Below are 24414 nucleotides of genomic sequence, written 5' to 3'. Positions count from 1 at the left end.
ATGGATGCGAGGCACCTGGGCTCCTTGCTCCTTCTGCCCCTGCGGGTGGCGTTCTTCACCCTGAGGGCGTGCGTGAACCTGCTACTGCTGCGCCGCGCGCGGAGGGACTTGCGGGGGGATGTCGTGCTCATCACGGGCGGGGGACGAGGCATCGGCCGCCACCTGGCGCGCGAGTTCGCCCGCCGGGGGGCCCGGAAGGTACAGGTGCCGCGCATGAGTCTAGAACACATGTACGACCTGCTGACAGGTTTCCTGGCGGCGAATCTATCCACTATTTATCTATAATATAGATCTATACATAGAGCATAGATCCGTTTGTCAGTGGATTCTGCCTGCTGGGTGTTTTCCCCTGCTACCCCAGGTGTGGGACACTGTCAAAGTGGTATGGAGGCATTAAATGTTCTATGGGGTGGTCAGGAAATGGTTAATGGCACAGCAATTGAGTTTATCATCATCATTTTATCAGGCAGACAAGTTGGACTTCAACCTGAACAGGAACAGTGTTTCAGGTCAAAAGGCACTGCAGGTTAATGGGCCATGGGGAACGAACCAACCGGATTTGTTTTGTTTGCAGGTTCAGCTGCAGCTGCTGTAGATCTTTCCAGAGAAAGAGCTTAGATGAGCAGTTTGTGTCCTGTTTTTCAGAGACCTTTATATAATGGGACATATAAAGACAATGTACCGGCTTCAATTTCTAATCACCGCACTTTACCAAGTGGGGGCGCGGTGGAGTCCCGGGTTTGGCCGGGTCCCGCTCTCTGGCGGGTCTGGGGTTCGAGCCCTGCTCGGGATGCCTTGCGGTGGACTGGTGTCCCATCCTGGGTGTGTCCCCTCCCCCTCCAGACTTACGCCCTGTGTTGCGAGGTCAGGCTCCCGTTCCCCACGACCCTGCTTGGGACAAGCGGTTTCAGACAGTGTGTGTGTGTGTGCGCACTTTACCATAGAGTTGAAAAGATCATGTGTGGGCCTGTGGGTTAATTGCTTTTTGACATCCTCTGATGGCGTTTGTACTTCTTAAAGTGCTCATAATTGTAATTTTTATCGATGATTTGGTTGAAATTTGAATTCCCAAGACAAAAAGCTGGAGAAGTGTGTGAGTGTAATTACTCTTGTAACGCATGGATGACAGCAGTGACAGTCATACTGCGCCCATGTGAGCATCAAGGCTGAGACTAAACCACAAGAGAGAGTTAAAAGAAAGCGTTGAGCTGTGCAAAAGATGAATGACTGAGGTCTCATGCACACGTCTGAAGCGGTCAGTGAACGGGTCGGTACCACGGTAAATTTACACTAATGTTGACAGTGGTTCGCTGCTCACATCTTGTAAAACATCTGTTTCCAGTCTGGTGATTATTCTAATATCGCAGTTGGTCAAAGTGGGAATTGACCGCCAAGCGAGAGTGGGCGTGTCCTCTCGTGTCAACGCAGGTGTGTGGACTCTTGCTCTACAGGTCCCAGGAGTCCTGCTGCAGGCCACGTTTAGTGAGTGTGGATTGCGGTTGTTCATGCCTAATCATGGTCATCACTTTTGGGGTCCAGAATTCTGAATTATATGATCTGAGAGTCTTGGGACAGAACCGTGTTGGAATCCAGAATTATCGTAATCTCTTCTTTGAGGAGCTATGAAAGCCTGGCATGGATGGAGACCCAACTTCATTCATCAAGGATGTGTAGAAAGTTTGAGTCTCACCCCCTTCTTTTCACCATTGGTCCATAGCCTCCAACTCCAGTCCTTCACCTTGAACCAAAGGCTGGGTGACCTTATTGACCAAGGAGAAGAGCCTAGAACTGAAGAGCGTCTTTTGGAGGTCTTCAGAAAGCTCTCGCTGATGACCACGCTGGTCAAGGCTACTTATGGTGCTCTATGAAAATCAAGCTTGAGCATCCCAAAAACAGCGGGATCATTACTACGACTTTGTATGTCTGATTTTGCTGTTCTCGTTCAGTGCAAAAATTCCAAACACACATATGCATAGTTGAGATGGATGGAACCTTTGTTTCGCCTTCAGGTTTCTTCTGTAGTGGCGCTAGATGTTAACCGAGACCCAAAAATGCACTTGGAAGCAGCAGTTGTTTCTTAAAATGCTCCTTCTTAGTAATTTTTCCCAGACGAAAGAAAGAAAGGTGTGAATCATTTGCATGGGATCTGCCTGAAAAATGCCCCAAAGGCCAAGGTCATGTTTAAAGTCGTGGTTTAAAACAAGCAATTTCCGTTTAAGTCCTGCAAAACGTTTGCACACTAAATGCTGGTAAATTTTGCTGTAAATTTCCAGAATCGGTTTCCTCTGTTTTCGGCAGGAAAGGAATCCCACAAAGTCAACATTAGGAAATGAATGCAGCCTTTATGTTACGGTAGGGTGAAGTTGAGATGCTGCCCCGAATAGTGGACATGGTGCCCATGGTATTTTCCTTGAGAAATACCATGATTCCCGTTCATCCTTATGTGGGGAGGTGGTTCGGTTCCACGTAACACAAAGCTGGACTGTCCCCTGGCCTTCATTTCATTAGTGCAACAAAAAATCCAAATCTAAGTATTATTTTTCTAGTGTTCCACATACTTGACCATTTTTCTAAATTAAACAAACCTCTAAATTAAAGTATCTTTCTAAGTAGGTTATAAGACCAAAATCATTATAAACCTTTATTTAGCCGGTTTATAATGTTAGATAACCCATGTATACACCTGGGTCATTTTTACTGTGTCAATTCATGATAAGCGGGTGCTGAATGAGATCTTTGCAACGCTTCATGAGTGACAAAGCTTAAAAACCATGCTTTGCTTGCTTATGACGTTTTTATTTACGGTGATTTGTTGCGCGGTGCATTTCGGTCCATGTCGGCTCTTGGTGACAACATACAGAATCCTTCCGGAATGTTCTGCCATCACTTGTGCCCCCAGCGTTGAGAGGGTTGTGCACACAGCCACAGTGATGGGGTCCATCCCTCTGGTTGCTGGTCGTCCATCATTATCCTAGACTTTTCCAGTTATCATGGTCTTAATGAGAGAATCCAATCTTCTCGCGATGTGTCCAAATTCTGATTACCTCCTCCTCATCTTTCGAGCTTCATCCAAATAATTTTCCATCCACATATTTATTTCTCGCGGTCGGTTCTTTCTCCTCAGTTTTCCTACTCAAGACGAGTGTATCGCCGCGTGATTCATTCCTATTATCGTTCCGGAAGGAGACAGGGGACATAATGATGTGTCTTGTGCTCTGTCCTCCAGAAGCCTTGGCAGCAGGGTTACACCGTGGTACAGCGGTGCCCTTATTATCGCTTCCTGTTGCATAAGCGGTTCGGTCACCCAGGGCAGCTCTGCCAGAAGACACGTTGACTCTGATTAAGGCCATGTTATCGCAGTACGATGCGATAAAATAGTCTCTTACCTCCCTGCGGGGCTCTGATGAAGGGCGTCGGGTCGCAGACGGCAAATGTCACAGTCTGGAAAAAGACCTGTTATCCAACATGTATATAACATGTATACAACATGTAAATAAATAAGCAAACAAACAAACGCATAAATAAAGTATCATGCAAAGTCAAGGAAGGTTTCAGTTTGGGAAGGAAATGCCCCATTATAGTTTTGGCCAGAAAAGTTATGCATATATTCATATTCAAGAATTTCATATGAATATTAATACATTCAGCTGATTAAAAGCCAGCAGAGTGTAGCCTGATGGAGTCCTGTGTACCTGGTAAAATTTAAGAAATTACCTAAATGTTGGTAAATATATGCAATATATACCGCTTGAAAGAATGTGGAATGTGAACCCCTAGTGTCCCTTAGTTTTACCGCAAAATTATTATTTAATGAGAATCAGTGTTTCACATTTGACATAGGAGTTGTGTAATGACCATATGTTGCTTTAGAGGAAAACACGTGTGTAGCAGAAACAAGCAAGTCGTGTGGGTGGTAAAATAAATGAAGCCCAAGTTTCATTGCTTAAACCAAGTAGGTAAGTAGAATCCGGTGTGTAGATCATAACCTGAACTTAAATGAGTATATACATTTTTATTCATTATGATTTAACACTTAGATTTTTTAAGTTTATAATTTTAGTATTTTATACAATGATAATGACCATCCCTGTAGGGTTCACATATTTTCACTGGAACAGCAGTGTTTAATAATAAGATATGTATATATGTTATGTCTATATCTCTATCTATATATCTATGTTCACTCTATATAGATATATAGTGTGTACCCACACATGCGTGTATGCGCGTGATAAAAGGAAAATTCCGAATGTCCTGCACTGTGTTTGTTCACATTGTCTGTTGAACAAACAAAATGAGTGCTGTAGTTATGAAATAAGCAGAAATTTCCAGTTATGGGGGGGGAGTCTATCCTGGAAGTGAAGGCTGTGAGGAGCCAGGATACCTCCTGGATGTGACTCCAATCCTTTGCAGAGTACTCAGATACACACAGACAGTATGGACAATTTAGAGTCACCAGTTCACCTGGAATACTTCCTTGGACTGTGGGAGGAAACCAGAGCACGAGAAAAACATGTTATCTCCAAACAGACCGGGCTAGATTCAAACCCACATCTCAGGAACTGTGTGGCACCAGTGCCACCCGCTGTGCCACCCGCACCAGCCCTGCTTCAGAAGCTCTGTGCAGGTGCTTCCTGTGTCCTCGCACCCTGCCAGCGCTCAACAATGGGGACCGCTGTTGAGCAGCTCGTGCGCCTTTGTCACGCTTTTCAACTTCCCGTCTTTCCCCTTTCCTTCCTCCCCGAGCGGACGGCCAAAGGGAAGGGCAGGGGAGGGGAGGCGGCGTTTACACCGCGCTCAATATCCATCTGTCCCGAGCCACAGCGTAGTCGCTCCCTGAAATAAACTTAATTTAGACTTGGTCAAAATAAGAATAATTATAATATTGAAGGAGTCGTGACTTTTCCAGTACTGCCCTCAGGGAGCCAAAGGCTGGCAGTCCTTGGACAGAGGAACTGTTTACTGATGTCTTTTTATACTTGGACAGTTTATTTCTGACTTTGCGGTTCAACAGGAATTTAATTTGCATGTTCATCCACTATGGGAATAAGTCAGCATAGCGGTTAAGGACATGGACTCGTAACCTATAGGCTGTTGGATTACGTCCCACCGCCGCTGCTGTACCACCCTTGATCAAGGTAATTACCCTCAATTTCTCAAGCCGAGAAACAACCGCATTCCTTAGGCCGGTGGGATGCAATCTCGTTTTGTTCCGTTTTAAACGTGAAGCTGCGAACGAAACCCGTTTCCGTGTCTATGACTCGCAGCAGACGACGCCTCACTGGTATTTGTTCAAGAACTGATTTGCTTTCTGAGCGCAGAGCCAGCAGCATGAAGGTGAACTCTCTTGGTTGTTCTCGCTCTCCTGGTGCCAGGCCAAGTGGGTGTGGTCAGTGGGCGTGGCCAGGGGGTGTGGCCAGCTGGCCACCACATTGCAGATCGTTTACCAGAACGGGTTTGCAGGCAGGTCAGGCTGCTAGTCTGGGCGAGGAGAACGATGATGTCATGTGGATACCCGCCCACTTCCCTTCCTCTTAAAAGGTGCACGCGCACACACGGGATTGGGTGAGGAGTTGAGGAGAGGCTCTTATAAGTGAGGCTCCTCCCACCTGGCACCGTGCCCACCGAGAGGAGTCATCAGAGATCTTGTTTGACTGATAACCCACATCTGGACGGACTGCGGCGGTGCACCGTGTCCCGCTTTTAGTGATCGGAACAGCCCCGAATAGAACCTCGCAGCAGTTCGGCTCCCCTTGAACGCGTCACGTTGAAACACGATCATGGTTGCGCTTCGCTCTTCATGAAACGCTCGAGCCTTTGTCTGGAACGCAGTATGAGCTGCGTTGTATTGAAGGATTATATTTCGATCAATCATCTGATAACCCAAAGGAAAATATCCCAGGCAAAAAAAAATGCATTATGGAAAAGCAATTAAAATTGATATAGGCTTTCTTCTTCTGATCTCGATAAAGATCAGAGTGTGTGTCGGGGGCCGTTAATTGATCATTAAACGACTGGCTGTGTGTGGGTGTCATACCCCCCAAGGGTCCCGTCTCACCTCTGGATGGGATGGGGGAGTGGTCTTTAATGAGGTGCCGATGCTGAGTGTGTGTTTGTGGTAGACATCGACCGCACTCCAGAGTCCATCAGCGGCGCCGTCCTCCAAAGTGTGTCCCTTTACAAAGCGTGCGGCTCCAGCAACAAACGCATTAATGGTGCTCTCCACAGTGGTGTCCTACTTTGCTTTGGGGCTGGACACACACACACAGTCACATGCACATGTACAGGGCCCACGCTCCTTTTCGGAAGGACGTAGAACCTGCACACACACTTCCAGGGAGATCACGTGGCTCGGGGGGTTCGTCAGCTTCTGGTGATTCTCACCATGCCTGGTTAGCAAGCATTTTAATATAGACAAACATAGTGAAGACAGTAGATGCTGAGATGTACGTTGCTTTGGAGAAAAGCGTCTGCTAAATGAATAAATGTAATGTAATGTCAGCTAGGGGGTGTGGTCGTTTCAGCTCTCCTCCCCATCATCATCACCACCACCAGCACATGTGCCTTTCCCTCCAGCTCAGTTCATAGCTACTCGGCCTTGACTCGGATTTCAATAGAACGCATTCAATCCACATTAAAGCAAATCAGGATTAGAAAGTGCAGCGGTTTTTCGGTCAAACTCAATGTATCGGAAGGAGGAACGTCGAACGTTAATGGAGGAATAAGTAGCGTAACGCTGGAAATAGGAGTAGATGTTTCTAGAGATGTTTTCCGTTTTCATTCAGTTAACAATTGCTTAATCGTTCTCCGTTAATTTTTCTGCTAAGTATGAGTTTCACAAAAGAGCAGAAGGCGAATATAAACTGTTAGCACGGATATTCGTGCATCCGACCGTTTGTGTCGGCTGGAGGTTTGAGAAACCAAGGTGAATAATGAAGAGCTCAGCTGGAATCACGGCGACACCCTGGAATCTCGTGAAAACCACGTGGAGATGAAATCTGAGCTTTTTTTCCCAAGCCAGATCAGCGTTTTCTCGCATAATACTGTGGTTTCTGTAAAGAGTGCTAATCTAATAAAATTTCTTTGCTTATTACCAGCTACATCTCGGCGATGTCAGCTGTTGTTCTGGACATTTTCATATGAACCATTAGAAAGAACATCAGCCGTGTAAATAAAAAGTATGTCTTCTGAGGCATTTGGAAATAATAGTTTTATGAAGGGTGTCCACTGTGCAGCCCAGGGATTTCTGCAGCCCCCAAGAACATTTGTGAAATAATATACACACATATATATATATATATATATATATATATATATATATATATATATATATATATGAAATTGTATTATTACATTATATTATACACATATTGTATTATATATCGATTATATGGGTATACGTGTGTATGCTGTAACGGCCCGCGTTACCGGGAGTTTGGCCAGGACAAGGGGTCTATTGTAAATAGTTGTATTGTGGGAAAAATGGAATTAAGTGTTCAACCGTTGGGGGGACCTACGAGGAATATAATGGGGTCACTGCGTTTGCCAGTAGGGGGGAAAGAAAAAGCCTCAGGGGTACTAAGCAGGCTGGGAAGGCTGGCCTGAGGTGTAGGTCCTTGAGGAAAAGGGCTCCTCAGACTGAGTGCATTATTTCCTTATATCCTGGGGTTCCTAATAAACACATGTGATGATTGCTGTCAGTGTGTCCTTCTTTGCCCCATCTGAACCCAGAGTGCTATGTACTACAATATATACATATATAATAATATAGATACTTGACCATGTACTGCACCTGAATAAGAAAAACACACATACATTTTCTGAACTGCTTATCCTATACGGGGTCACGGGGAACCAGAGCCTAACCCGGCAACACAGGGCGTAAGGCTGGAGGGGGAGGGGACGCATCCAGGATGGTACGCCAGTCCGTCACAACGCACCCCAAGTGGGACTCGAACCCCAGACCCACCAGAGAGCAGGACCCGGTCCAACCCTCTGTGCCACCACACCCCTGTACCCCCGCGCCCCCCCAGTTGAATAAGAAACAATTATACAGTCTATATATATTTATGTATACTGTATATTTTTTTCAATTAAGAGTCAGTGTGTCACGTACTGTGATTTGCATATATGTGACCCTCGGAGCGGTTTGCTGTAATGATTGCGGCCCTTTCGCCCAGAGAAGGTTGGAGAGCCCAGGGTTACTCAAATCATTGTGTCTTGCTTTGTTTTGTCGATCGTGACCTTTGGGCCGCTGCTCCTGACAGGTGATCCTCTGGGGTCGTACGGAGAGGTGTCTCAAGGAGACCTGCGAGGAGATCTCGCTGATGGGCACCGAGTGCCACTACTTTGTGTGCGATGTGGGCAACCGTGAGGAGGTGTACCAGCAGGCCAAGGCACTAAGGGAGAAGGTAGGAATCCGTTCCGTTTTTGGGGAAAGGGACCTCTCGTAAGCACACACTCCTCTCATATAATAATAACAGTGATATTATTGTAATTGCTATTTCTCATGTAATAACAATGGAATAGACAGAATTTCTGAAATGAAAGGACAGTGAGACTTTGATACATTAACTAGCCTCCAGTATACAATGTATTTATATATTGCGATGTATTATGATTATTGTTAATGCTTGATGTCCTGTGTGTTTATTTTGTCAAACAAAAGTGAGACTTTTACGTTTACATGTCAAGTATCTGTCGTTTTAATGAGAGAATGGAGTTTGACGTTTGATGTATGCTTATTTGAAAGTGTACTTTATTTTTATTGTGAAATACAGGAAGTGTTGAATTTTTTGCGTTTGTTGTATTTGCGTGTGTTTTTCTCGATAGAGTTCAGAATGAACGAAATCTCTCATAATACAATAATATCTCTCTGTAGCACCTTTCATGTAAATTATTAAGCTCAAAGTGCTTCACAAAAAGAGAAAATTAGTTGTAGGAAAAATAAAAAATAAGATACATAAAAGTCACATTAAAATGTTAATTAAAAAATGTTTTGCGCAGCTGTCTAAAGGTGTCCACAGAACCCGCATCTATATACAGTGGGATTTTGTTCTGATTTTTCAGTGCAAAGTGACAGAAAGCTGCCTCTATAGTCATCTTATGAGTCGTTTCTGGAACATGCAGTAAGTTGGGACTTGGACATTCGAGAGTGCGTCTCGAAATATACTCTGAAAGGAGCTCTATACAGATGCTCCTCGACTTATGATGGTTCGACTTACGATTTTCCGACTTTACAACGGTGAGCTGGCGATAGACATTTGGTAGAAACCGTACTCCAAATTTTGAATTTTGATTTTTTTTCCCGGGCAAGCGATATGTGGTGCGATACTCTCTCGTGATGCTGGGCAGTGGCAGCGATCCTCATCTCCCAGTCTGCCACATGGTCGGTAGGCAGATGCCCCCCTGTACTGGCCATCGCACGTATGCTAGGCTATGATCTTTGGTAGGTTAGGCGTATTAAATGCATTTTCGACTTATGATATTTTTGATTTACGATGAGTTTCGCGGAATGTAACCCCGTCGTAAGTCGGGGACCGCTTGTGATGTACTTTGTTTAACCTTTGAAAACCGGCGAGATAATAGAATCCTAAAAATTATTTCTGAAGTTCGTAGGTAGCCAATGCGATTAAATAAGTACAGGTGCTACATGGGTGCTCTCTTTGTCTGAATAGAGATGCCATGGTTCATCGGTTAGCCTTTGCCGGAAACCAGCGTGAAGCGCATTACAATAATCGCATCTGCTACTGACAAATGCGCAGATGGCAGATAAACTCGGGGAACTCGGGCGATACCTCTCGGGAAAGCCCGCAGAAGAGCCGCGCCACATCTTCGTGAACTTTGTTTCGTTCCGGAAAGTTTGTGCAGCATTTACGCAGATTTTGGGAAGCTCGCTCTCGTACTAAATGTAAGCGGCCTGGCTGGGGGCTGAAGTAGCCATGCGCCAGCGTTTACGTAGTGCTTACGAAGGTTTCGGCCGAGAATGATCGTGGAAAGATAGTAGGTTGGGCGAACCGCTGTGACTTTCACTGCCATTCACTTCTGGTGTAGAACACACTTCAAGGTGAATGTCTTCATGGGGGTCTATATTCCTCGAGCCTCTCATCTCGAGATGGATTACACTTCGAAGAGGTCTGGATGAGATAAGGCCAAATAATATGGGTGCCCGTCAGAGGGGGCAATCAAAAACCCTCCCGTGGAGGAAATAAAATAAGAGTTCGAAAGGAAAAACAACATTCAGATGAATTGCAAAACTATCGACGCTGCAGCGGAGTGCAGAGTTTTACTGTGGGAAAAATAAAAATGGCACTTTTTTTGCTTTAAATCGTAGGTGGGGGATGTAACTATTCTCGTAAACAATGCAGCTGTGGTTCATGGCAAGAGTTTAATCGACAGCGACGACGATGCCCTGCTGAAATCGCAGCACATAAACACACTGGCGCATTTTTGGGTAAGTACCTCATCTTGCGTCCATGCCTCGGTCTCCGTCCAGCAGAATTTGACACTGGTTATGAGGGCGGCGGCGGCGGCGGTCCTCCAAGAGTCGTCCATTCGAGTTACGAGGATTCAGTTAACACCCAACCTGTGACCTACAAGGCATTTCTCCACATTCACAAGGACTGAATTTGGATTTTGCAAACCTTCCAACTGTAAGACAATTATATTTGGGACAAGCTGGTAGTGTAGTGGTTAGAGCTGCTGCCTTTGGACCCAAAGGCTGTAGGTTTGATTCCCACCTCTAGCTGTAGTACTCTTGTGCAAGGTACTTACTCTAAATTGCTCCAGCTGTATAAATGGGTAAATAATTGTAAGTTGCTTTGGAGAAAAGTATCAATGAAATGAAAAAATGTAAAATGTTTGTGTTATAGGGGCTTGTCTGGGTCCTGCTCTCTGGTGGGTCTTGGGTTGGAGTCCTGCTTGGGGTGCCTTGTGACAGACTGGCATCCTGTCCTGGGTGTGTCCCATCCCCCTCCAGCCTAACACCCTGTGTTGCCGGGTTAGGCTCTGGCTCCCTGCGACCCCATATGGGACAAGCGGTTCAGACAATGTGTGTGTACTGAAGTAATTGTGTCCATTTTATTGGGATTTCGGGACATTTTAGTATAAATCGGTGTAATGCTTGAGTTGCACTAGGTTCCCGTCCGGCTACTTCAGCGTGTAAATGGAGACACGTGCATGGACGCTAGCAGTGCCTGATGGGTAAAGCACTTTAAAGACTTGAGAACGGCCTCGAACGAGAGCAACAGTGAAAGTAACAGACAAACTCATAGGAAATCGACAGCGGGGATTGCCTTCGCGATGAACTCGATCATCACGCGATGTCGCTGTCAGCCATTTTTTTGTACTGAAATATGAACGCATGACTGAACCACGTGGCGACACTCCTCCCTCAGCTGCGACACGACTGATTGAACCGCTAGTGCTGGTCAGTGTTGTCAGGCATTCCCCGGTAGTCCCAGTATGATCATTAGTTTTGGTGTGACCCTCATACCCTTGATCAAGGTACTTACCCTACAGTAAATAGGGCAATGCTTACAGATACAGTAAGAATACCCTGCTCTATAAATGGACGAATGATTCAAAGTCCATCATCTAACATCCTAAGTAACCTCGGACAAAAAAATTCAGCTAAAAAAAAAGCTAATTTTGAAGAAAGACACCGTTGGCCTCCTTTGCCGATGCCTGTACGGCTTGGCCTACTTCATCCCGTGGCGTTTGGACCAGCCTTGGTTCTGCCAAGTGAGAAAGTGCGAAAGCTTGCAGTGAGCATGGTAAATAAACAGAGACACACGTAACAGGCTCTTCGGAGGACCCACAGATAATAGCTGGACGCTCTTCAAACAGGCTCTTGACCACCACGGTAGTCTCGTTAACGCGGAGCCGGTTCCGGCAGGGCGGCCGAGTGCAGGCACGTGCAGAAGTAAAGGGCTCCTGACAGCAGATAGCGATCGCTGGCAACCAACGCAGCCGTGCATGCACAATGCCGCCGGAATCCGCTCCCGGGAATGTGCCGTTCTCCTCTTCGTGTGCAGGCAGCAACGAGGGCTGGGGAAATTCCACCCTGCTGGGGTTAAGCTCGGAGCGCCGAGCAAAATCACAAAATCACAGGTATCGGTGGCGTGTGACCCGGTTCACTCGTCATGTTTGAGGGATCCTACTGTACTGCTTCGCCGAGCAATCAGACAGTGGTTTCTGGACCTGGACAACATGTGCGCGCATTGAACCTCAAGTGTACTGCAGGTGCACAATGACAGGATTGTCAGGAGAACGGGCTTCCGTTTCTAACCCCCACCACCTCCTGTGAGGCATTCTTTGTAGTTGCAAATTGCATGAGGTAAAAGTGAAGGGGACGGCTGCAGAAATGAGCACGTTTCTTAACTGTTCCACTACCCCGTCCCTTTCCAGACCACAAAAGCCTTCCTGCCCCGGATGCTGGAGCTGTGCAATGGACACGTGGTGTGCATCAACTCTATTCTGGCTCTCTCTTCCATCCCGGGGACCATCGACTACTGCACGTCCAAGGCAGCATCCTTCGCTTTCATGGAGAGCCTAACCCTGGGGTTACTGGACTGCCCCGGTGTGGGCTGCACCACCGTGTTGCCCTTCCACACCAACACAGAGATGTTCCAGGGCATGAGAGTCAGGTGAGCAGGCAAGAGAGAGGCATGGGACAGTGTTAAAACTCCCCTGAAGGTTACTGGGTGAAAGCCCTGGGGTGCCCTTTCACTACACCATAAGAAAGAGACCCAACCCGAATGACTAGAGTAAAATATCCTGTTGTATAAATGAGTACAATCATGCTAAACACCACAACTGCAACTTCAGTCGTTCTGTACAAGTGGACATTTCACCGTGAAATATTGTTGAGTAAAAACCTTTGGATCCTTTGTAAAAGGAACATCTGGAGATGTTCTTGTGCTTTACGAAGGGTGAGGATGCTGAAAACAGCGGACTGGCTGATAGAGGGGATTCGTTCCATGGCCATTTGACTGTTCTTGGCCCCTCCCTCAAGGTTCCCAAGGCTCTTCCCGCCCCTGAAACCTGAGCTGGTGGCCCAGCGGACAGTAGAGGCGGTCCAGAGCAACAAAGCCTTTGTCTACCTGCCGTGGACTATGCGTGTCCTCGTCATCCTCAAAAGGTGAGCCTGCCCCAAATGTACCCTTTAATAATTAAGATTTTGTGTCAATTATAAATGGTTAAATGGAGCCCATTCATGCTTCCTGTTTGGTTCTGATCCAAATCCCCGCACTAATCTGTAACCCTGTCGATGCTGCGTTCTGTTTTGAAATTACTCTTGCTCTGTTTTTCCACAAGCTTGCTGCCACAGGTCGCTTTTGAAGAAATCCACCGTTTCTCAGGAAGTTACACCTGCATGAACACTTTCAAGGGGCGGACATAGCGGGATACCTCTCCAGCCCAAAGCGGCATCTTGGGACAAGGTGTGAGGAAAAACTGGTGGGCAGGAAGGACACCCTGGGACACCACTGATGACGGAGTTTCGGGATGGCAGCGGACACCAGTGGTGGACCTCTGGACACTTTGGAGTTTGTGAAACCCCACAGCAAGTCTATAGAAAGGTCTTTGGATCTGAATTACTTGACTGACCGTAGATCCACGGCTGTCCAGCTCCTGGCCGTGGGCCCTCCAGCAGAACTCAACTAATGTGACATTTCAGCTGAAATGCTGATTTTCTGGAAGAGGGACCCAATGGTGTTCAGAACCTTCAGCATGCCGGACAAGTCCTCCTGAAAGGACTCAATTTCCATTTTCTCACTTTAGACTAGACACTTGCTTTTGCAGTATCTTTACTTTTTTTACCGAATGATTTTACAGTTGAGTTTTAAAGTAAATATAATTGTATTTGAGTTTGGGTGATATGTTTGTTATCGATACAGGGTGCGTGTTCAGTGCATGCTGACGGGGCTCAGAAAGGACCTTGTGCGTATGCGGGCGTGTGTGCGGTCAAGGTTCGTCAAAGCCGGCAGGGACCTCCACGGGTCACCGCCGCTTTGCCAGCCGTGAACTCATCGTGCATTTTGTAGTGCTGTCATAACGCGCACTCCGTACGAAGAAGACTCTGCAGTTTGATGGCTGTTAGGACTTTTTTTATTATTTTTTTTTGATGTTGGCTTTTGGGCAGTGGAACACTAACAATAAACAATGAGGGTTTGACCTCCTCTTTGGCAAACCAGGCGGCCCCCCCCTCCCTGCCCTTCCAGTCACGGTCACTGGCAGGCGTGTCGGCCCTGCAAAGGTGGAAAATAAATTAGAGGCGAAAGCCAGTGGACAATACGGCCTCCCCCTGCCGCCTGCCAGTTTGGAACGGACATCTGAAGCCGTGGAGCCCCATAAAGGCCGAGCTGTGCGGAGATCATTGGCAGCTGTGTTCGCTTTCTTTGTTCCACTTATAAAATCATTGTTTGGCAAAGGAGCCCTAAAGCAGGAATCAGTCGATTCTTTTCAGTTCTTCAATTAATACATTTTCCTTCGTGGAGGTGATTTCTGAGCTGCTGGGGTGAAGGTAATTAGTTATTACGTAAATGTCATGTTCGAGTTTTTCCCCACCGAGACGGTCATTACACTCTGTGTTAGTGGACACGTGTGTGTTCTCAACGCGGAAGGTGTTTGGTCTTCCTGGTTCAGCTGTTACAGCCCCACCCCTTGTATATCTTTCTTCACTTATTGTGCTAAAGGGAGTTCTGGCTAAAACTCAAGGGCTCAGGGTAAAAGTGAGGAAAATGCACAGTACAGCCCAGGATGCACGGTTCCATCTGACTGCGCTGATGGATGTGAATATTGAAACGATCTGGATTAGTACTGGATTATACCTTTGGCTGTCGAAAAGCAGAAAGTTCTTTAAAAAAACAGCTGCATTGCATGAATAAATGTACCTAAACGTTATTTTCGTGGGATTATGTGGTATTATACACCAGCTATTCAAATCCAACGGCTCAAGCAACGTCTTGCTTCAAACAAAATTGTATTGAACGTTTCTTCTAAATGGGTCTTAAGATCTGTTTCATACTACTCTGGTGTTTGCAGGATCTAGGTGAAAGATCCACCCCCAGCTGTTGTAAATGATAATCCATCTTCCCTTTTGCACACCAGACCTGGAGCCTCATTATAAAACGGGCTACATACAGTTTTGATTTCACACTCAATCCCAAGCCAACAGACATGAAACTACATACATTTATTCATTCAGCTGATGCTTTGGTCCAAAGGGCCTTAAAACATTAAGCTGCTTATATTTTTTTTTAAACCCATTTCTACCATAGGGTCATTTTTGGTGTATCAATTCAGGGTGGGTAACTTGATTAAGGGTATTGCAGGAGGTGGGATTTGAACCTGCGCCTTTTGGAGCTGAATGCAGAAGGTTTAACCACTGTGCTACTAGCTGCCACTTAGAAGCATGAACTCTTCAGACCCACTTTAGATCATCTGTGCAAACTATTGTGTGCTGTAGTGCCTGCTTAACATTTGTGTTCTCAAGGAGCTTGAACTTTTGTTCCGGGATATGAGCGAACGTCACATTTCTGGAATCTCTGCAAATTGTATCAGCGAGACGTCATGTTTGGTGGCTCACGTCAATTCAAGTGGCCACCGGTTGGCTTTGAACAGAAAATATAATTCACGTAAGATTTTGCCATGCATTTTTGTTCCTTAACTTGTATTCCCGATACTGCTTTTGCATTCACATTAAAGGAGATAAATGTGAAGCCAAAGCTGAAATCCATGAATTTTGCTTTGCTGTACTAATTATTTTGAGGGCACTTAAGACATCTATTTTTACATTCAATCATTTAACTGACCCTTTTCTCCAAAGTGACTCAGTGTCATTGCCTTTACAACAATTTACCCATTTATACAGCTGGAACAATTTAGAGCAAGTACCTTGATCAAGGGCATGATAGCAGTCAGTACGATTCATCCAGCAGCTATAACCACTATATCCCTGCTACATATTCCCTTTTACATTTTAAGTGTCCGGCGGGTACAAGAGTCCTTGAAGATGTGTGGAGACACTGCCTTGGATATTGTTGTCACAGCGGCTCCTTCAGGGAATAATGTTCATCTGGAAGTACCAGGCAAGATAAACGTGGTAAGGTGGAAGGCTCATGTTGAGCGGTGAGTCCATGTTGGTGCTTTCCAAACAAGTGCAGGCAGCCCGAAATACAACAGCAGCCACCAGGGGGTGGGGTGGGGTGGGGTGGGGTGGAGGCAGCGGCTGGACTCTGGCTGCGAGTCAAGGCTCATAAACGTTTATTTGAATTTAAGCAAACGAAAAATACCACCCTGTGCGATTACAAAATCCCGCAGCAAAGCATCCTGCTGAGAGCAGTACGTGACCTATGAAGGGTTTGAGCTTGGGGCGTCTGCCAAGGTCATGCTATAATGACTGCTTGAGTGTGTCTATGTTAAGACTTGTCAGAGAGTGTGGCAAATCGTGTCCTCTTCAGGGAAACTTTGGCTCATCTGAAAAATCCCTGCAGCCGGGAAGATGTGTCAAGCGCCGGCCGGGACGGGGAAGCGTGCGACTCGAAGCGCATCTCGGAGAAGGCGGTTCATATCTCATGGGACGAGTTCAGAGTGAGGTTAGCCAAACAGTGCAGGAACTGGAACGGGCTGAGAGACGGCTGCTTTGCCTACCGCTGAACTGCTCCTCAACCTGAGAAGGCAGCCTGATCTCTGGGCCTGAGTGCAGGTGGAAAGGAGGTGCGATGGAGGAGTTAATGACATTCACACACGTGCGCCCGGGGTTGTGCCACAACATTGAACTAGCCGTACCTTCCGAATCAGGACTGTACTCAATCACCATGGTATTCCCAAGACACAAATTATGTTATTAACATAAAAGTCTGAATGGGAAACTGGAAACAAAAACAAAAGCCTCATGAGAAATATCCACAATACCGGAAATCAGCATCTGCCTTTTCACTTATGTCAAAGAAAAGCATGATATGACTTAGATACACCAGAAATGCCGTCTACATCAGACAACTGGATTTGAATTTATTAGGTTGGTTCGGAGTATTAAATTAATTCACCAGGTTCTCTCTGTTACTGCTTGTTGCCTGAGCCCTGCAGATGAACTTGCATGAGAAACACAGGAATGTAGAACTGAAGACATTCCAGCATTTTCTTTTGTCGCTAAACTTGCGCTGAAGAAACTCTCTGCTGCAATACGCCTCGTGTGTGATTTTTCATGTGGTTTATCACCTGACGCCTGACAATGCCTGCACTGTGGGGCTGCTGCTGTGGAGCGGCTCAGGAAACTCCCCCATGTAAAGGATACAGCTATTTGTCCAAGCAGACTGACACTGCACTCAGTAATTCGAACCCTTGCACTCAAGGTCTGGGCTGTGGGTTTTGGAAATCAATTCATTGACATAAGCCTGATAAGGCAGGGGATAATGCTGTCTCGAGTGTGAACCGTTCATGGTAAAGATATGATAAAATCTGAAATATGTCATGTACACGCAAATCCATTTGTAGAACCCGAAAACATTTGCTCACGCGAACATCCGATCGTCTCTACAAGCCACGGCTAACTGCAGCGGATGCCAAACAATCACAATTTTTGAGTTGCAAGTGGGAAAGATATTTAGCCCATATTTTGAGAAGTTTTACACACCAACATTTAGGATGGAATCTAGACAATGAATGAGGCCCTTATGCAACTTTTCCGAACATCATCCGTGCAAACAGTCAGTAACAATCGCGATTTTTCAGTTGCAAATGGGAAAGACATTTAGCCTGTGTGTTACACAGCAACACTTTGCATGAAATCTGAACTTAGTGAATGAGGCCCCAAGTGGCGCGATTTCTCCATCCAAAGCATCCAGTCAGCCATTTAGGCCTTCCTCCAAAAACAGAGAACTGTCTTCCTTGGGCTACAGAAAGGGATTCACATTCTGCGGCCCTCGGAAGCCTGCTTATTTTTATGGAGGCAGAAATCACCACCCCTAGTACTCCTGGATCTATAAGTTTTATGACAGTCTCCCACTTCCAAGAACATAAAACCCCACCCAGAGGATTATAAATGCATGTCACTTTTCCACTTTGCACCAAGCCTCTCCTGGGTCCTCATTTATTACAAATCAAAAGGTTTTGGTCTTATGTTGAAATAAAAGTCAATGGTGGAATCTGTAGACTGTAATTTTGAAAATATGACTTAAAATCATCCATACAAATATGTTGCTGTACTCCATGCTAGCAGCAGGTAGCATAGTGGTTACTTGCTATCAACTGGTACTGAAAGGATATAAGACTGAATCCCTACTGTCACTGTAGCAGCCCTGAACAAAAATTTTACCATGAATTGATGCTGTATAAAAAGCAAAAAGAACTGCAAGTGGCTTAGTACACAAAGCTAACATGGTAAGTTGCCTTGAAGTAATGATACTCACAGTCCTTTTGGCATGATGTAAAAGTACCGATGGAAACATAGTTATTGTATGAGGTTTTCCAGAGTGCTTGGGCCATTACAGAATTAAACCAGTAAAATGCTAACATTAACCAAGATCAGAAATATTTGCAGCTCCTGGGCACCTTATAAATAGGGATGCAGTCCCATCAATCACTTACCCATTAGACTGGCAATAAACAATGCAGTGTAATTCACTACGTTAGCCTGAAAGGCTTAAGCAGAGGGAATGTAAAAGAGGGTCAGGATTTTTGGCGATCTTGTGCCCAATGCCCGGGAATCCTTTGACGCCAGATTTCCTGGCTGTCGGATCAGGGAGGCTTAAGGGGGCCTCCGTACAGCGAGAGAGACTGACGGCACACAAAGCTGCTTGTTCAACACCGCCACCGAGAGTGACCCCACGGGCGAGAGGTGACCATGTGAGAAAGCGATGCAATGAATTCGAGGACCATTAGCAGGGCACTCCAGGGGCTTGGCAGTCCTAGAACACCGCTTGCAGTTACAAAACATGACTGTGAAATACCTGCATTTTATTAAAATCCTTTGTTTTTAGGAGGGAAAAAACAAAAGGCCGAGTTTTACATCCTCACCATGTGGTATTCTCCTAGCGGCCAGGGCTGAGCACAGAGCTCATCCATTCCGCCAGACTCATCCATCACTAGACAGAGAGTGTGCAGTGGGCTGGAAGACAAACGGGCGCTGAGCCGGCCCCCCCGGGCAGGAGGAGACCCCCACGCTTTCATCATCCTGCCAGTCAGGAAGAAGGATAGGCTCTGGAGGAAGTGTACAGATGGAAACCGCTTCTACTGGGACTGGTGTCAGACACAAACCACAGAACTTCACAAATGCTCTAAGAAAGCCATAACTAGAGAGCTTATCAACCATGCAGTGTTGAAGGAGATTGAAAACTTACCCGATACTTCAAACCAACTTACCACGTTAAGCTACTGACAATGATTTACCCATTTTTTACAGCTGGGTAATTTTTACTGGAGAAAGTGAAGGTAAGTAGTCTGGTCAAGGGCATCATAGCAGTAGGGGGGGACTTGAACCTGTTACTGGCTACTCTATGTAGCTATTCTAATAACAAATGTGTAAAGTTTGGGACGAATACATATGTGGGCACTTATTGTCCTCAAAAAGTTGTAAAGTAGACCTTCCAGTCAACATGAAGCCCCTGCAACAAGAAGGAGTGAGTCCAGGAATCCAGAGGCCCCTACAGCAAGGTCTCAATCATTCTCTCTCTCTCTCACACACACAAACACACACACACACAAAATACATTTTGTTGTAAACAGAGGATGCAAATTACCAACCACCAGCTTGCAGTTAAAACACTTCATTTTATTATCAAGCGTTATAATCTGTAAACTTTAAAATCATAGAAAAGTTATTTTAATCTCCATGGAAATCAGAAGGCCGAGGCACACAACAAACTCGGCCATAAAGTGGGTCAGTGGCGAGACGTCGGGTAGAAGCTTGCGACATGGTCACTGTTGCATAATGTTTTTTTTTTTTTTTTTTTTTTTTTTTTAAAGCTTTTGCATGTGGTGAGAACAACCCTAACTGGGGCACAACATGGTGCATTAGTGTGCCTCTGATCCACTACTGTACAGCAGTCTAATGCAGCTCCTTCACTGGTGGGACGGTGGATTCGCTCACATTTTTTAAAGTACAGTATGGCAGATGACATCACCTTTTAAAACACATTTTTACAGCGTTGAATGAAGAGGCCTTGTCGCTTCCAGACTGCTGAGTTCCTTATATTAACGCTCAGTACACTAATTGCGGATCCTGCTGTAACCTGGGCACAGTTAAACGCGACCATTTCCGTCCTGACTACACGAAAGTGAAGATGTAGACAAACGCAGAGGCGAGAACTTCGACTTCACACCGAGCAGGAGATGACAGGATGACGTTATACCACAGCACAGCACACGTTATAAACTGGTCTGCGGTAGACGGATCGTCTCACCGCTCACAAGCGACGACGTTCTTTGTGAATGGCTTTCTGTCTTTGGTGAAATGATGGGAAAGGATTCGCAGCAGCGCCTTTCCTACACGGGGAGATGCGTTTAGTGTTATTAAAGATCGTTTCTGAAGCGGTGACAGATGGAAGCAGGACCGGAGACAGCGCCGTGTCAGGAACAGGGAAAAGTGGAGCACAGCCGGCACGTCGTTAAACAGTCCCGACATACGTAAACACGAGTACACGCAAACACGCACACAACAGACTCCTTTTGTACTTGGTGTGAAGTCCAGATTTCCCATGATAGAAAAGTGGCCTTCAAGCACTGATGTTAATTTTTAATTTTTCTTTTTTTTTTTACTACCTTTAAAAATGTTTGGACTAGTCAAAGCATATGGGGTTGCTCTATCTATATATAGAACTGTATGTATGTATAAGAAACACTGCATAATTTCACATTAGTTAGAAACTTCTAGTGATTTAAGCACACCAAGACTTAAATGTCCACCTGGACTTTGTTCTAATAAGAGCGAAATTGTGGCTGTTTGGTCACAGAGTATTCTACTGTAAACTTATTTTAAATGGCAGTTCTAAAGAGAAAAATAAACCAACCCATTAATCCATACCCCATCTCATAAACTTTAGACTTACTTCCTTTTGTGTATGCTTGTTTAACAGACTTTTTATTTCACTAGTAAGACTGACTTGGTTTATTGGATCAGCTTATGCAAGTTAGCTTTGCATTGAAAAAAGTGCTTTAGAAAAAAAATATTCAACTCATTGAGCACACCTATTCAACCTTTTTCCTCACATAAAACTACTTTACTCAGCCTCAGTAATCCAGTAGTAATGTGGGGAACCACTGAAATTCACCAAGGCTGAACTACAAGAACTCCCTCCTTTTTGAACTGTCAGTTATCTCCAGCATTAAAACGTCAAGAGCGCGGATATATGCATTTCACAAACAGCTGGGTTAAAATATTTGCATTCCTTAGTGTCGACCCACTGCGAGCGCAGGGAACGGTATACCTTGGATACAAGACACCGCTTTCCAAACAAATACTGCAGACTGGTTCTTCAAACATAGTGCACATGGAGCAGCTGGGGTGCAAGTGAGAGGACGTGCGGCGTCCCCGGGAGAGCGACCCTTGCCTTGATTCCGCTCAGAATCCGTAACGGAGTCCATAAAGATGCAGCGAAAGCAGCCGCTGCAGTTCATTACGACCACGGCAAGAGGGAAGGAAGACACTGCTTGCTCACGCTGTCTCAAAATCTGGGAGAAACAGCCCTAAATCATCTTCACTAAATGGGCTGCTATAGCGGAGGAAGAATGATGCTCCGCACTGACAAAAAGGAAACTGCTATGCTGCTCATTAACTTGATTTAAATCACTGGAGAGCAGCAAGCATTTCGGTGTGTTTAACAGAGAGCTCGTAACAGTCCAGGACATTGTTAAATGTACCCTGATCAACAAAAGGCACGAAATGTCAGTCTTGGAACACCGCAGAGCTGTGGTGCTTTATTCAACGGATCCCAACCCTTCCTTCACTGCCCCCAGCAGCAGAGCCCAGCGGAGCAACCGTGATGCACCACTGGAGGAAACCATGTGAAGCAAACATCATTGTGCCTGTGATATGAGGTTAGGAAGGGAAGTTTCAATTATTTAAATTTTTTTTTTTTTTAAAAAAAAAAAAGGTGCCTCTCAAACAAGAAAACTGCACACAGGCCCCTGGAGTAGTACAAGAGGTGCAAAGTGAGCCCAACTTGTCTACGCTGCTTCCTAGTGAGTGAATGAGCATGCGAGCAGGAATTGCAGGAGCTACAACACACAGACAGCCATCACCCTGTCGGCATCAGTGCAATCGACACAGTGGCTCCAACCCCGTTTATATACATCGAGAAAATAAAAGAGAATCATAAAGGCAGCTATACACCACATTCCCAAACTCCTTTCACTTCATAATGTGGAAATCTCCATCATGTATCACCAATATATGTACACTACATGACTGGTAGTGTTGCACTCTTTGTACAAGACACTAAATGTATGTGCGTACACACATATAATCTTATAAACATCTTTTTGTAAAATAAAACATCTTTGTAAGTCTTCTTGTGTTCTCTTCTAATAAAATACTTGTTGCATATTTTCTTATTTTTATACCTGTGCTTCCTAGGATTTATTCACCATCCCAATTTGTGTTCTTAATGAGGTCTCTCCCAACAAAGACGCGGGAGTTTACTAACTTCGTAATAGGTCTAGTGATGGGACACTCTTCAGCATTCCCATTACCCTGCTGAGGACACCACCGTGCTGTTGAGCCAATGTCGCTTAGGATTCCAGTAGCAGGTAATCTTCATTTTCACTGGGCGGCAGCATGAGCTGCTGCTCATAATAAAGGCTCTTGGCATAGTTGATCTCTTGTGTAATTTTGACAGCAAGGTTTTCGTTCTTCACGTGAACCTGCGGTAAAAAGAAAAAAAAAAAAGGTAGATAAAAGGTCACCATACAGACAGTTTATTTTTCATAAACTTAAGAAAAAGAAGCCTGTGATTTAAAAAAAACAAACAAAAAAAAAAGTAAACAATTTAAATCTCAAAACTCAGTTCAGTAATAAGTATCAGTTGACTAAGATATGGTACAAGTCAAAAGATGCCGTACACCTGCATAAAAACAGACTTTGATAACAAAAAAACAGAAGTTAGATGTTTGAGGAAGTCTGCCTTATGGACTGCCGAGTCAAAATGTGAAACTTAGGCCCAAACACTAAGCATTTGTAAGACACATGGCTTAAGTTGTGTGTGTGTGGTTCCCACTGGTCAACATGGATGCGACAGGGTCATGGGAGGGGAGGGTTGCTTTGTTGGTCATAGATTTTAAAAAAAGGCATGAAGAATAACTCAAAACTAACGACCTGGATGCAAAATGCTGTCAATTACAGACAAAAAATTAGTTTCCAGTAAGTTTACTCAAACTTTTGACTGGTCCTTTAGTTCACCACTTCCTTCGGTCCCTTACCATGGGTTTCTGGTGGGAGGGGCCTGGGATAGCAACAGCGCTACTGGTATTGTCTGCTTTTTTGGTGAGCTGCACATACACCTTCCCGTGATCCCTTGAGACCAGGCAATGGTAGAGGTCATCATACTTGACCTCCAGGAAGATGGCCTCGCGGTCCACATAATCCCCTGGCTTCAGGAAGTACACCACCTTGGAGGAGATGAGCACGCAGTAGGTGTCCATCTGTTCCACGGCAATGAAGCTGCAGGGCAGAGCGGCCATAATCGTTGAAAAAGTTTTACATTTTAATGCCTCAACAAATGTGCACAAAGCGTACACCGTCTGCAAAAAGCACTATTCTACCCAGCATAGTGGACGAAATGAATGTGTTGGACTAAAACGAATATCTGAATACTTTTCTTTGGAAAGTACCGACTGTGTTGATATGACCATATGTTATTCAGAACAAATGTGATTCCAAATAATGATGATACATTTTTTTGGAGATGATTCTTGAAGTTGGTTGACTGAGGGGGAATATCAGCGTATTTCCTTCAACGTGATTCTGAAAAAATGGAAAGCAAACAATGCAAAAAAGAGCCAAGTTCAAATGAAACCACACTTACAGTGGAAAATGGCTCGGCTCTCCACCGGAGCATTTTGTTCACAATGAATACCACAAAAAACTGATGGATTTTTTATTTCCATTTCCTATTCACATTTTTTAATAATCCAAGGTAATCATGTCTCAGCCAAAAAAAATTAAAATGAGGATTTTGTGCTAATAAACCATCTGACAAGAGTTTGAGACTTGGGGTTTTCACCTTGTTATCAGAAGGACTAGAAAACCCATTTTAAGTCACTGTAAAGAAATGTGTCATTAATTAATAAACAAAAATTTAGGCACTTGGTTTCCCTGGCAGTGTATTCAGTGATATGTGTACACAGAAGAAGAAAAAAACAAGCATGCACCTATAGTCTTAACAGTGAAGGAGGGTGCAGGAGTCACATGTGAAA

At 45.1% G+C, this 24414-nt stretch overlaps 2 protein-coding genes across 5 annotated transcripts in view; one reads left to right on the top strand and one right to left on the bottom strand.

Annotated features, from left to right (window-relative positions):
• On the top strand, positions 1 to 15644 carry dhrs3a (dehydrogenase/reductase (SDR family) member 3a). Of its 2 annotated transcripts, none has more exons than XM_018750590.2 (6): positions 1 to 198; positions 8268 to 8411; positions 10334 to 10453; positions 12409 to 12647; positions 13016 to 13141; positions 13318 to 15644. In XM_018750590.2, the coding sequence occupies exons 1-6, from the start codon at positions 1 to 3 to the stop codon at positions 13400 to 13402; spliced, it is 912 nt and encodes a 303-aa protein (XP_018606106.2). In that variant the 3' UTR covers positions 13403 to 15644. The 2 variants fall into 2 exon arrangements, with proteins under 2 accessions (XP_018606106.2, XP_018606105.1); XM_018750589.2 differs by lacking the exon at positions 1 to 198 and adding an exon at positions 4952 to 5138.
• Positions 15645 to 21054: 5410 nt separating this feature from the next.
• The window catches only part of vps13d (vacuolar protein sorting 13 homolog D), a 56982-nt gene continuing 53622 nt past the window's right edge, over positions 21055 to 24414 (bottom strand). For all 3 annotated transcript variants that reach the window (XM_029249959.1, XM_018750629.2, XM_018750627.2), the window contains 2 exons: positions 23419 to 23659; positions 21055 to 22863 (listed from right to left, as the gene is read on the bottom strand). In XM_029249959.1, the coding sequence (XP_029105792.1) occupies positions 22732 to 22863; positions 23419 to 23659 (373 nt within the window). In that variant the 3' untranslated portion in view covers positions 21055 to 22731. The remainder of the gene's footprint in view (positions 22864 to 23418; positions 23660 to 24414) is intronic.

This window comes from Scleropages formosus, chromosome 2 (genome assembly GCF_900964775.1).
Source record: "Scleropages formosus chromosome 2, fSclFor1.1, whole genome shotgun sequence".
Lineage (NCBI taxonomy): Eukaryota > Metazoa > Chordata > Actinopteri > Osteoglossiformes > Osteoglossidae > Scleropages > Scleropages formosus.
Note: the sequence above shows the minus strand (reverse complement) of the source record. Positions and strands in the feature narration are given on the sequence as shown.